Source organism: Elaeis guineensis, chromosome 6, assembly GCF_000442705.2.
Source record: "Elaeis guineensis isolate ETL-2024a chromosome 6, EG11, whole genome shotgun sequence".
Taxonomy (NCBI): Eukaryota; Viridiplantae; Streptophyta; class Magnoliopsida; order Arecales; family Arecaceae; genus Elaeis; species Elaeis guineensis.
Window position 1 is genome coordinate 5,695,747 of NC_025998.2, and position 14,184 is coordinate 5,709,930.

Consider the following 14,184-nt stretch of genomic DNA (forward strand, 5'->3'; position numbering starts at 1 on the left):
CCACAGTTACTCTTGGTGAGCGATCTGGCCATATCTTCTTGGAAGCCATGCGATGGAGTACTCAAGTTCAGACTACGAGGCTCAAGGGCATCAGAGTAGCTTATATGGCTTATCAGATCTGGCTAGCTCGGAACACCGATCTATTTGAAGTTAGATGGATGTCGGCGAGATTTGTGTTTGAGAGAACCTCTTCCCAATTTACTGAGATTTTGGAGTTGTCGCTATCCGGGCCGACCCTGATGAGTCGAGACATCTTGCACCTCCCCCCGGCTCTTACAGTGCCCTGTAGGGTGTTTTTTGCTTGAGAGCCCCAATCCTCAACCTTCTTCAAGGTCAACTTTGATGGCAGTATGACTGATGGACATGATGGTGCTGGCTTCATTATCAGAGGCCCGGATTCTGGATTTATTATGGCGGATGGGAGCCACCTATTTGAGACTACAATTCCGGCTGCTGAGTTTACGGGCCACATGAGAGGGCATATCCTATGCGAGACTGCGGCTCCGAGCTGATCGGTTAGTGGTGGAGGGGATTCGACTATGGTGGTCAGCTGGATTCGGAGGCAGAAGGAGAGCATAGCCTCTAACCCGCTCTTCACGACATCTGGTGCCATATGGCAGGATGTGTCTCCATCGAGATCAGACATATGTACCGAGAGGTGAATAGTACAGTCAATTGGATGGCGAGCTACATGGCTGATTATTCTGGAGCGGATAGCTAGTCTGATATTTCTGTTTTGCTGAAATCTTTTGTGACATTTTTTTTTTTTTCTTGGGTTGAATTCATACGCGTATTGTATGAATGATCCATCTTATCAAAAAAATAAAAAAACTAAATTGGAAATATTTAGGATGAGAAATACTCCTTGTTTTGATAATGCTAATTTAAGAATACAATATTAACTCATTGAGCAAATGCTGCGCATTCAAGTTTGAACAAAAGGATGTCATCTGCTACCTTGGCTTTACTCAAATTATATTTGGAGATTGGATATATAAAACAGGCCCAATAATTTAATTACCATCTAGGGTTGGGTCGAACCTCCCATTATTATCAAATAAAAAACTAATTACTATCTAATACTTGCTCCGTTGTCCTATTATTTTTAGGTCCGCAATTGGAAATGAAGTGTTGAGTAATAGGCAAGATTTTTAAAAGCCAATATCTTGCTAATATCGGTAGGAGGACAACAAGATCAGGATAAACCAAATCTTGATTTTTCTCGGTTATGGAAGGTTAAAAAAAAAAGAAAAAATTAAAGGAACAAGATCTCAGTCTATATCTAGGACTGAGGCATTAAGATCTTGTCCAATATCCAGGGCAATGATGTAGAGATACTCCACCAATATCTTAGGACTGGTATACAAAGGTTTTGGAGGATACCTTAGAATGACATCATAATCTCCATCCAAACCTTAGACATGAAGATCTCTAATGATATCTTAGGTTCAGATATCAAGATCTTGACCGATATCTTATAATTGAGACATGGAAATTTGCGTAGTATCTTATGACTCGCATAGCAAATCTCGGCCTATACAATAGATCCAAGATCAATAATAATATCCAAATAGTGATCTTAAAATTTACATCTTAGAAAATCTTTCTTTTAATCAAAAAACTGAACCTGATTCTCTAACCTACCAAATAGGCTATAAATTAGAGTCCTCGAAGGTGGATACCTCATGTGAAACTCTATAATCCGAAGGGCTTGTAGTCCTAAAAGCAATATTTCCACGGGCTTGGTGAGGATTGTCCATGCCTCCATCATTATCATGTGAGCAGCGGCAGCCATGGATGCTGCCTGTCTCTCTACGTTTGCTGTTTGGGTGTTGATAGCAACAGCTACTGCAATTCCATCGAGATTCGACCCCATTCGTCTCTTATTTAGAAGGAAATCTATACCAAGGAGTGGGAAGGACAGTGAGACCTCCCATACCATAGAAATCAAGACTGAATTCTAGCGGACGAAAGAACTGGGGAGGCTAAAGCTAGCTAACTAAACAATGAATATCAGAAATTTTCCATATGGGTAACGGCGGAAAAGAACATTATGTACATAAAATTTATGTTATATTAAATGTTTGTCCAACTGCAAATATCTCACCAGATTATATCATCCACATGATTGCTGAAATTTGTAACTGAAGTTTCTGCACCTAGGCATTCGCTGGGTGAGGACATGGCCTAACATCAAGCCAAAAATTGTTACGCTGAACGTAGCCTGGTCTATAGAGCTCAGCCTCGGGCTTAGGCCAGCTGGGCCCTTAGGGCCAGATAAATTTGGGTAGATCAAGTGCGATTCTTCGTTGCACGCGGGGCGTGGCCAGCTCGTCGAGCTCACTCTCGAGATCAAAGCGCTGCTCACGCAAATCATCGGGGCCCCCGGACTCGACTCCACGCACCCTAGTTTGGAACATGCTACTTTCAAGGCCTTTTCCTTCCCAGGCTGGGCCAGGCCGGAGCCACTTCTCAACCAATGTCCAAGGACCATCCTACCGGATGGAAACTCCAAAGGTTTATATTCAAGCAACCCAAACATTTCAAGAAACTCATCAAATTAAACTGCTACTAATCATCATGATAAGAAAGTACTAAAATTCTAAATCACTTAGGTTCTTCCTGAGAACTTTTTAATTACGGCTGGGACATATTAACTAGCTAGTAGATATTAGAAATTTTCAAAATGGGGCAGAAACTAACAGTAAAGTCCAAGAAGCTAACGTACAGAAAATAAAATTCGAATAAATTTTTCTTTTTGAAGAAAATGTCAAATGAAATTTTGCTGCAGTTGCATATGACTCGCGAGCAACTTCTGCATCATCCTCTCAAGTTTGCCAAGAATGCATCTCTCAAATGGATCGGGGGTCCCTCGCGCGCGCGCGCGCACAAACTAACAGACCTTGGGCTTCATCGGAAGCCCGTGGGAGGATAAAAGACAAAAGGAGTTTCACTTGCCATGGGTGGTGTAGGAGAACAGGAGCAAAGAGAAGAAATCCGAGCTTGAAGCTCAAAAGGGTTAAGCTCAGCCTGAAATTTTATGCGGTCCAGTAATTTTGGCATATCCCAGCCAGAAATGCATACATAGCTTTGCCTCATGGCCATGCTTCAAGGTAAGGAGGCCCGTGTTCAAATCTAGTTCCAAAGCAGAAGGAAATATTGTCTGCCTGCACTTGGATGAGCAAGCCTATGATTTCTGATTTGTTGCATGGACTGGCGCTGCCTTCCCAGTCAAATTTGCCAAGTTGGTTGCCTTCAGGTTGTTCACCTAGTTATATGGGTCTATTTGTCAACAATCCTATAATAAAGACAGGACCTAGTTATATGGACCTATTTGACCTTAGATTACGCTACAGCTGCTTGTCCCTGATCGTGGCATTGATATTCTGGTTGCACAACCCTACTTGTAGGTGAGCGTGGCATCCATAATCTCATATTGATGATGAGTCGAGAGAGATTCTAATTTATATGAGATGAAATTTTCTCTCTCCCATGAGGTATCAATTAAAAGGCAAAATCGTGAGATCCGTATTATAGTAGTTAGAGATCGAAGGGGACAATATCTCACATATGCAAGAGTGAAGATCGATCTGTCCGAATAACAAATCTTTGATGATAACATTGGTGTCCATCATGGAACCAATGTGTCTCTGACGGACTATGGTGCACCTCCCGCAAATTTTTTCAAAATCTTTCTTGACTGGAGAATTATGTTGTGGTGTGGAACGAAGAGCATCATTAATTACATATTGGTTGTAAGTTCTTATATGAAATGGAATTTTTTTCGCTCCGTGAGGCATTTTTTGAGGGACAATCGTGAGATCTCCGCACGATAAAGATCAGAAACTGAAGCGAATAATACTTATACAGGAGTGAAAATTGACCCATCTGGGCTATGAGTCTTTGACCACAGTGGTGAGCAACTCTCTCTGTCCAACTTCCTTGTCTTCTCGGTGATTGAAGGTAGTGCACATTTTGTTTTCCTAGTTTGTAAAAATGTAGTCTCTGTTTTGTTAATCAAATTAGAAAATTATACAGGAACATAGTTTTGCCAAACCCATGTTGATGTACTCAAGCACTCTGCACAGCTGCGCAAATGCACATAATATGAATCGGTCCAACCATTGCTTTGCAATTTAAGACGTACTCCATTCATCCCTATAAGGCGTACTTAACATTATTCTTATACCTCATATTGTAGACCTTTCTTCTAGTCACAACAAAACATACCTCCAGGGTCGCCAACAAAGACCCAGTCCCCTCACCACCGCCCATCAACTAACCAAATAATTAAATGCTTCATTCAAGTTGGACCCTCACTTGTTCCCAATAGCTAATCTCAATCAAAATATACAATTTGCTCTATACTTCGTAGTTTCCTTCTATCCTACCAAACTCCAATTGACAAAGATAAACTACTCTCTCTCTATCCAGATGCGCAGCTGTCGAACGGCCTCCACACCTTCTAGAAGGAGGCCCCATTGCGGGCCCCATGGACGTCCTTGTCCCGGCACGATGCTGCTTGCTCTCCAACCCACTAGCAGATGTCGACCAGTCAGGATCTGCCACGTTACTCCACAAGGTCAACCACCAGCTACCGGTAGCTGTCCCGCACCGGCTGACTGGTTCCACGTGCCACGTAGAAGTCTCCGATTCTCCGCCGTGTGTCGTGCGGGTCCACGCAACGCACTCACCAACCGCCAGTGGGGGTGGTTGGCCCTTCGTTTTTTTTCCCCTATCGTTCATGTGACTTGCATACTAGATTAGAGGTGTATGTACTCGTATACTTATCTCTCCATTTTAGAAAAAAGAATAAAAAGCTATACATTATTTTGCTCTAACGCAAAAGCTAAGTATATGTACGTGGGATTAGAAGTGCTCCTTGCGAAAATCGAATCTGGTGGTGCCTTTCTGGTTGAACTCAAAGCACAACTTGCTCAGTTCTTGGGCCAAGACTGGTGCTCCACAATAGAACACTCCTGCAAAACACCATCAATCAAATAATTAAACAAGTTTAAGGCTATGGAAATAAAGTAATCGCCAGCATACTATTGTCAGTATTCCCGTTTCAAGTTAATTATTTAGACTGACCTATCTTGGCATAAGGGTGTTTAGAACAAATTCTTGAAAAAACCTTCTTCCAATTAGGCCTTGCAAAATGTGTTCTGACCTGTAAACGAAACAAAAAAAATGATCAAGATTGATGTCGATATGAGTGGATGGCAATTATAACTCAAGGAGGACTAGGATTTTACTCTTGTTCCAGATACTATGTCAACACCATTCTTAGCATGGTTGAGTGCTTGGACCATGGTGATAAGTGCCGATCGAGCATCTCCTTCCTCGTACACGCTTGTGAGGTAGTTGTGCATGTCAATTATACCCTAATAATTACTCAACATAGTCAGCATAGAAGTTTTCCAACACCTCATATCTGTTGTGGAATTAGAATACTAGTAAATTGCGTTGTTTTACCCTTTGATCTAACTCGGCAACCTCATTCATGACTCCTTTAAACCAATCGAAGGAGCCTTGCTCGCGAGTCACCCAGTAGAAGTATGCATTGGTTGTTTTGAGAGTCCACTTTGGTCGCGAGGCCTTGAGAATTGTGCCCAGATCAACCCGTCCGTTCTGACCCGGGGGCGGGAAATAATCCGAGATAGAATCCTAGAAGCAGGTGAAAAGTTAATGGATACGTTCATCAGCGGAAAAACCTTCAAGAAAAAGTAAGCTAGACGGACGAACTGAAGAGAAATCAATACCAAGGGAAACCATAGAGAATAAGATTGATAATGACCTCCACTCTGAAAGCTAAGTGATCCTAAGAAATTACCTAGATCTAATGCTACAAGAAGGAAGTACTCACTGCTTGCTCTTCCATTTTTACAATGTTGTTAAGCAAATCCTTCAATATACTGATGAAAGGCGTAGCCCCAATTCCAAGTCCGACAAGCAGTAGGACATCATACTTCTTGTAGTCCTGAGCTGGAGCACCGTAAGGTCCATCTATCAAGAGCTTCGGTAGACTGCAATCAGGAGCACCGGTGCAAAATAAAGCAAAAGAAAATAGAGATATGATCCTTTTATTTGGTTCTAGTTAATTACTTGTTGCATTAATAAGCCTCTTACATTGTAGCAAAGTTTAGGAAAATCAAAAAGTCGTGATAGTTGGTGAGTAGTGATTTTTTGTGAGATGAAAAGAATGGATAAAACTTCTCTCTTGATATTTCGACAAGTTCAATGCATACCTTTTCTTGGTCGTCTCATCTGCTCTGAGGAGGCCACTCTTTCCAGGCACTGGAGGTTCACAAGCCTCTGAGAACACTCGCTTAAGCTCTCGGGTCCAATCACCTAGTTGTCTGATGTGGATGCTGAGGTAATCATCCCCGGGAGCTGAAGTTATTGAGAAAGGGTGCCTGGGGACAAACCGGAGTTGAAAACAATAATAAATGGTTAGTATTGAGCATTTCATGTTCAAACAAGCAGTCTTAGTAGACAGAGAAAAACAATCTATATGAAAACTTTTGCCACATTCACAGAGGCCAATTAAATAGTTCATCACAATGTGAAGGGACTTGTATGGTTGTAAGATATCTTTTTGAGGAAAAGGTGGCATATGTCCTCACCATTTCATTGAGGAATGAAATGATGAAAACAGAAGCAGGGCATTAGCATAGACATAAATTTGCTGGAAACTTGGAACATAAAACAGATATTGGTGATACTCCTTTTGTGAAGAACAGAGTTTCTTTCTTTTTTTCTTTCTTTCTTTTTTGATGAAAAACAGAGTTTCTTATGTCAGCATAGACATAATGTGCCAGAAACTTTAAATACAGAGAGGCGCACTGGAATTTACCATTCAAAGGGCGAGATGGCCGGACATTGGACAAACATGTACTGTCCACTCTTGTAGCGGAATGCTGGAGGCTTGGACATTTGTAAGGTCAAAACATTACCCGGATATATAGCAACCTGAGGACAGCACAATTCATCATATCAAACTGAAACTAGTAACGTGGTGGCTAAATTCAATTATTGACACTTGAAATCAATTTGCAGCCTACGAAGTTTACCTTCAGGAGTCTGACCGAGTAATAGCCGGATCTGAAGGTCCTTAAAGTCCTCTCCCCAGCATATAGAAGAATAGGAACAGCAAGGTACATCCATGTCTGCAGTGCTAAAAATGATCAGATCAGCAGTGTGATCATTTAAAAATTATAATTAAAAGAAGAAAGAGGCAGATGGTAAGTACTTGAAATTGGTTAACTAAGCTTCTAGTATTTCAAAAAGTTGGGAGCTAAGTGGATAAGAAGTTACCGTTTTCCGGTACCAATGGTGGATGAGGTAGAGGAATTGTCCATGGACGATGAGAAGCATGTAGACAATGATGAAGAGATGGTGGGAGTACCAGAAAGCATTGAAGCCAGTTAACCTGTCGAAGGGCTTTGGGAACTTGACCAGGCTTCGGCGGAACCAGCGGGTGGCGAGGGTGAAGGCCACCAGCATGCAGAGAACCATTAGGATTCCAGTAATGCCCTCGGGGCCGCGGACCAGCTTCATGTAGGTTGGCTTGGTTTGGCCAAAATCGCGCGTCAAGCCTTGGTACTTCTGTCCCGAGCTTGCTATCAAACGTGGGAAGTCGCAGCTGAGGTGGTTCCCGGCGTGGAGTATTACCCCTATTACGATTGCTGCCGCTATGGTCTGCATTACACAATAATCAACAAGTTTAACAAAGGATTTTAAGATAAATATAGGATTTTGAACTGCTAAACAGTACTAATTAAGTGAAAATATTATGTAGCACCAGATGTTCGACAAATCTAGCATATCTAATGGTCCTGCTTTGCAGTAAAGCCTGAATGGATAGGGAGAGCGACCTTATTGATTCCATGGCTATTCCAAATGGAGCGTTACAAGTCAAATATTAAGCGCTTGAGACTGGCCTACAACCTCTACGGACAGACGTGGTTTCCTACTTGGTCTTTGATATTAAAATTATTTTTTTGTGTGTTTACATTGATGGTATTATACCTTGCCATTTTAGCAAGAGATGGATGCATCTAGTATCCTCCATGCTGCTCGTTTTGCACTGCAGAGCACTGTACATTTTTTGATGGCCATCGTTTAAAGGTGGACGGCTATCGACAACAACGTGTTGCGTATGCCAAGCAAAGCTGTCTTGTTTGAAAACCGTCCTCCTTTTGATAGTGGCCATCGATGTACAGCATCTTGCAGCATAGAATCTTCAACTTTTAGTAGACATGGCAAAGATTAGCCTCTCTTTCTCGATGAACAGCTGGTCCCCCACAAGCAAATTAAGTGCCCTAAGCCGCCAGGTAGCCTTAAACGGTACTAGAAGGATTCCCCAGCCACCCAGCCTGGTGTCCAACACAGGCACGTGGCAAGCAACCGTATACCAGGAAAGGTGTTGTATGCTTATGTGGTACAGCTGATCAGAACCAACTCTGCTAAATTATCGCTGTCGGACCAAGTCTCTCCCATCCCATGCGAATGAGACGTTACGAAACGCCCTCAGTGCTTGCCATCGATGTGGCACGTGCAGGAGCCCAGTTCACGTGCTAGCAATAGCGAAAGAACACTAACCTTGTGGAAGTTGATGTTGTCGTCGAATGGAAGGGCACGGGAAAGCCGGGTGGAGCGAAGCCAAGTAATAGTATTCCGGCACACGGGAAGGAGAATGAGAGCCATATTGAGCTTCAGCGTCTCGGCAGCACCTTTGGCCGTGGTGAGGCAATACCCCATCACCTGGTACGCGTACCTGTTCCGATACTGAATAAACTTCCAGGTGAACAGCCCTACCATCACTCCAATCCAAAGTGCCATCACCCACAATCTTTTCCAATTCTCTTCCAAGTAGTAGCCCAGCTTGGTGCTCAACTTCCTGATGGGCCCTCTCTTCCTCAGCCCTGCCAGGTTTTGGCTCAATGCCTGGCTGGTGTAGCTCAGCGCCTGGCTGTAGTTCAGGTACGTGTCCTTTTGAAGCAGTAAGGTTTCCAGTTGCCATAGCTGCCAAACCAATGACCACAGTTGTTACTATTATAGCATAAATCATGGTTCCATATTTTGCTTCTTAAGAAAGGATGCTTATGGAACATTAGGCTTTCAAAGTTAAAAGGAACTTTAACCCTTGCTTATATTATAAGACAAATTATTGTTCCACCTGAAGTAGTTAGCGTTTAGTGTTTATAGCATTCTTCTCTGCAAAGCAAACAACCTGAAGTGGTGGGGTACAGGATTTATAGCGTGACGGGACATGGAAGAGGTAAAGAGGAGCCATAATCCACAGCTGTTCAACCACTAAGATAGGTGATTAATGAGGACGGGTGGAAAAAGTTAAACGGAACCTGGTAATTGTTATGAGATAATGGCAGGGGTTTAGGTAGGAAAGCTACATCGCGCCATCTGCATGGATAAAGCTACCAAGCCAGTCTAAGTGACCTAGAAGGCGCTTAGACTGGTATATAATTTTCAATGGTTGCCTAGCTGCTACACGACAAAGATACTTTACGACTCGGTGGGAATATTTTCACAAGTCGCCAAGCTAGATGAGGGGTAATGTTGGAAAGCAAGAAACCATGAGCTTATGAATCCACGAGGGAACGATATTCTATTGGAGCAGGTTCACAATTGGGTCCTTCAGCACTAAATAAAACAGTTCCAGCTGCTGGATTGTTTTTACCTAGGAATTATGAAGTCATCAGGGTAAAGAAGAAGAAAAATCAAGCTCGGTGCACAATTATCTGTAGTATAGTTCATCCTTGTCTTCCGGATATAGAGGATTATCTAAATCAATGCAAGCCTATAGGGCACGAGCAGGGACAAGTTACATGATCTTAAAATATGTGTGGTTTGAAATCTATTGGGTACTAATTTGGACGTACACAGATCGATACTTCCTCCTGACTTTGGAAGAGGTAAATTATAAGTCTAATAATCAGGCACTAATTTGACCATCCACAGAGTACCGATATGCTTATGGGCACAACTTAGAGTGGCTATATATAAAGAGAAGATTTAGACTTGGCAATAGACACACACCAAAATAAAAGAAAAAATATTTTTCCGGCGTAGACTACTTACTTTTTCAAAAAGATCATGGACTAAGAGAGTTAAATTATAATATAACTTAAAAAGAGCTAGCAATTTGTGGCTATCGGAGTATTCCAGCGAGTAAGATAAGGAGAGAGAGAGAGCGGGAGGAATTTTATATATGTATCCAGACCTCGATATAACCGAGTCTTTCGGGATCCAATTCTTCCATGATTAGAGCTGCGTATTCCTCCGCCTGTTCTTTGAGTCTCGCCAGCTTGTTTGCCGAGGCACTCAGCATAATTATCTGTAAAGAATGATATTATTAATTAAAAAATATTCCAGTATTCGACCGCGAAACCTATCAACGTTACAATGGTTTTATCAGGGAAAATTCTTAAACTTCAAAATCTTGACTTAAATTGACCAAAACACCCCTTACCTACTGCTTAATTTGACAAGTCACTTACCATCCTAATGGCACAGTAGTAATCTCACACAATAATCATCACTTCTTCATGCCATAACGTCCATTCATGACTCATGATTTAACTTTTCTTGCATCGTAATAAATTTAATTTTTGATATATCGAAGAGGAAAATAAAAACTTCGAACACACATTTTAAACAGGGACCAGCAGGTAGAAGTAGGTGGTTCCGCCGGCTATGGCTTCGTTCACCAACTCCGATTTGATAATTATATTTTAGCTAAGCAACAATTATACTAATTCCTAACGCGGTAAATCCATTCCATTAAATTAATCACAGAATTTTTTCGCAGGAGCTGACTGCTCTATTTTACTAACTTGATAAAATAATACTTTCCCTTGCCTTCTAGAGCCAGTCCTTCAATTTTGATCTCACATACCTCTTTAACTTCTGCTTCTGTAATTCGTCCATCTTCGTTCTTGTTCACCCTGTAACCATAGAAATTAAAAACACCATTCAGATCGATGCTATAATGGATAACGCCATCCTTAAGTTCTTAACGCCGTATTCTGTTTTCTTAATATCTATGATCAAAAGTTGTGCTATCGTACATGTCAAAGAAGATTTGGAGGCGAGAATCGAAGCTCTGATCAGTGATCTGAGACCAAAACTCGTACAGCTCATCTTTGCTTATCTTCTCCGCTTTCATTCTCCTCCTCCGTCTCAATGCATCATATAATTCTAATGCGAACTCCTTGAATCCTTCATTCCTTCACGATTGTATAAAAATAAACAAGTAAGAACAACAAAAAAATGGAAAAGAAAAGAAAAATTAATAGATCTTTTTTCAATGGTAAATCAGAAGATGATGGGAAAAAAAACCTATGCATTGGGCGAAGTCGGAACGGGAGAGAGAACCGTCGCGGGCGAGCTTGTCGAAGTTGCTCTGCACCTCGTTCCACCCATCCACGCCATTCGCCTTGCTGATGAATCTGAGCCCTCTGAGCGCCTTCTGCGTCCCGGACCGCGACCGGTCCAGCTGCGCCTTCTGCCGCCGCCTATCCCTGGCCGCGAGGGCCGAGTCCAGTGGCCCGGACGCCCCTCCGCTCCCTCCGCCGAGACCGACGCCCCGACCGCCCGGTTCCCTTGCCCGTGGCTCCACGAGAACCGCCTCAGCTCCGCCTTGAGTTCCTGCGAGAGCTGCCGCGCCTTGGCCACCGCCTCCGCCTTCAGCTCCTGCGAGAACTGGCGGAGGCGGCCGTGCGACGAGCTCCGGGCGATCGACGGCGATCTCGACGACGACGACATCGGCGTCGCCTCCGCCGAGTCCCGATCGGCGTGCGGCACGGCCGAGGCGGGCTCGACGCTGCGAAGGATGATGGTGTCATCGTCCTGGAGGTCGAGCGTCACCTCGACGAACTCCTCCTCCACCCATCGGTCGAGTTCCCCGGCGACGATCCGGCGCTGAGGATCTTTCCTCCGGGCACGGTGTCCGACGCCCACCGCCGCTCGTGTCTACTCATCTCAATCAATAATGGAACAATTACTAGTACGTTCCTTTCTTTGCTTTTCCCCCCCGGTGGGGAAAGAGAAGGGAGTGGCGGACCGAGGGCGAGTGGAGGGGATGGGAGTTAGTGTTGTGGCGGGGAGAATATATAAGGGAATAATATAAGGGAGTGGCGTTCGAGGACGCGGTTGGAATCCTTCGGAATAGGCGTTTCCGCGTCTCGACAGGGTCGCATGCCAAAAGGAGCAGCGCGAGAGGGCTCTCCCTCCAGTGGGAAAACTACAGAGATAAAGAGAGGAAATAAATCAAAAGATGAAGGCGAAGGAAAGGGACAAGATTAGATTAGTGGCGGGATTTTAAGAAGTGAAAAATGGGAGCCTCCACCCGAGCCGCCTTCCAAATATTCCTTTTCCTCGAAAATATATACCGAACTATTCCTTTTCCTCGAGCTTTTGCTTTGCCGCGATGATTGGAAGGAAGGAGGTCGGTCGGAATCCCGAAGGGCGAATTCGCCGCGTGGTGGTGGAAGTGGCGAAGGCCGCGTGACCCGATCCGGACGTGGTAGGATCCGGTGGGAGGACTCGGACTGGGAGGGGGCTATAATTAATGGTGTAACGACCGGATCTTTTATATATATATATACACACACATACATATGCATATGAAGTTTCTTTTTTAGATGTACAACAATAATAATTACGCAAGTGGTTACTGTTTGAAATGTTCGTAGACGATGGACGTGGGTGGAGGTGTAGAAGGTGGAGAAACGGAAAGAGTGGCATGGGAAGCACCGAGTCAACTTACTACCAACGGAAATTTCTTGGCCGTAGATCTCTAGTCTGAACGCTTGCGGGGTGGTCCAAATGTGAGAGACTACAGCATCTAGGGGGAGCACGGTGGAGCCTTCGGTGGGTTTATTTACACTCGTTTTCTTGGATTTGGTACCCTTCCTTTTGAATCTTTCCATAAGTTAGTGGTTTAGAGAGAGAGGGACTTGACGAGTGAAATTTGTTGAGGAGTGTATATAGAAGCTTTGAAATTCGCAGACAGAGAAATCTGTCCTTGTTTTCTTTGGTCAGTGATCGGATTAGTGGTTGGTGGGAAACAGGAAACGTTGTGGCAGGGAATCAAGAATGATTCATTTTCTTTCGCAACATCAACCATTAGATCATGTAATGGTTGTTTCAAAAATTTCTGCGGATGGATGAAAGATAGATGTTGAAATGCTTTCAAATCATACAAGATACAATCCAATAATTGACAATATAAATCATGGATATTTTTTTCGAGTGAAAGATACAACCCAAATCCATCACACGCGTCGAGAGTCATGCTGGTAATAGAACACCCAACGAAGTCTTTTGTTTAGTGCAAGGACTCAACCAGGTGTAGGTGAGTCTGGGTTACAGTGGAAAAACCGTGTTCTCAAAGACCATGGAAACACTGAACATCTGTGTACCCGAAACTAGACGGCTGCCGAACATGGCTGTGAACGCTATGGTATAGTACAAAGGGACAGACGTGTTTCCTAAAAACGACGACCGTTGCACACATTTATCTGCAGGCTTTGACCTGATGGATGAGTTGTGACTGGCAATTGGACATCTAATGGAGTCCATGATTTGAGTCTGTTTCGTTCCATATATGAACACATACAAATCGTAATGGATGGATGTAATTCGTGGGGTCCATTAGATTTGATCCAAGATCTCGTCATGCAATTAGCTGACATCTGGTAATCTGTAGGATATCACGACCTAGATCGCATCCTTAACATGGACCTCATCCTACATCTTCATTTGCGCATTGCAAAATAATATATGTTCTGACCTCCAATCTCCCCTGCTTTGCAAAACATGCACGGGAAGTGATGCAAGATTAATCTCTCAATTCAATAATGATGGAAATTAAGAATCCAAGAGATAATGAGAAAAATGTTCAGTTAAAAAAAGGAAGTGCCATTAAAGAAGATATGTAAGATTCATATATAAATAAAAGAAAATGCTAAAAAATTATATAGCCATTGCCTTTTCTCTTTTCATATATAAAGGCATGGCATCATCACATTGATGAATATATGGCCATGAAACATCCTAGAAGAAAGGCTTTTGCTTGCCAATTAGATCTTGCATTTTTTTTCTCATTATATAAGCTAATAATGGTAGTGCCGGGGAGGTTTTTTTTTTCTTTAATGGCAA

At 43.1% G+C, this 14,184-nt stretch overlaps 1 protein-coding gene across 1 annotated transcript; it reads right to left on the reverse strand.

The window, feature by feature from the left end:
- Positions 1-4,155: 4,155 nt before the first annotated feature.
- On the reverse strand, positions 4,156-12,092 carry LOC105047519 (respiratory burst oxidase homolog protein A). The gene is made up of 14 exons (XM_010926465.4): positions 11,362-12,092; positions 11,091-11,249; positions 10,919-10,967; positions 10,244-10,357; positions 8,605-9,027; positions 7,318-7,701; positions 7,074-7,169; positions 6,857-6,972; positions 6,249-6,416; positions 5,867-6,026; positions 5,476-5,667; positions 5,256-5,384; positions 5,092-5,170; positions 4,156-4,979 (listed from the first exon to the last, which is right to left on the reverse strand). The coding sequence occupies exons 1-14, from the start codon at positions 11,367-11,369 to the stop codon at positions 4,870-4,872; spliced, it is 2,187 nt and encodes a 728-aa protein (XP_010924767.2). The 5' UTR covers positions 11,370-12,092; the 3' UTR covers positions 4,156-4,869.
- Positions 12,093-14,184: the final 2,092 nt, after the last annotated feature.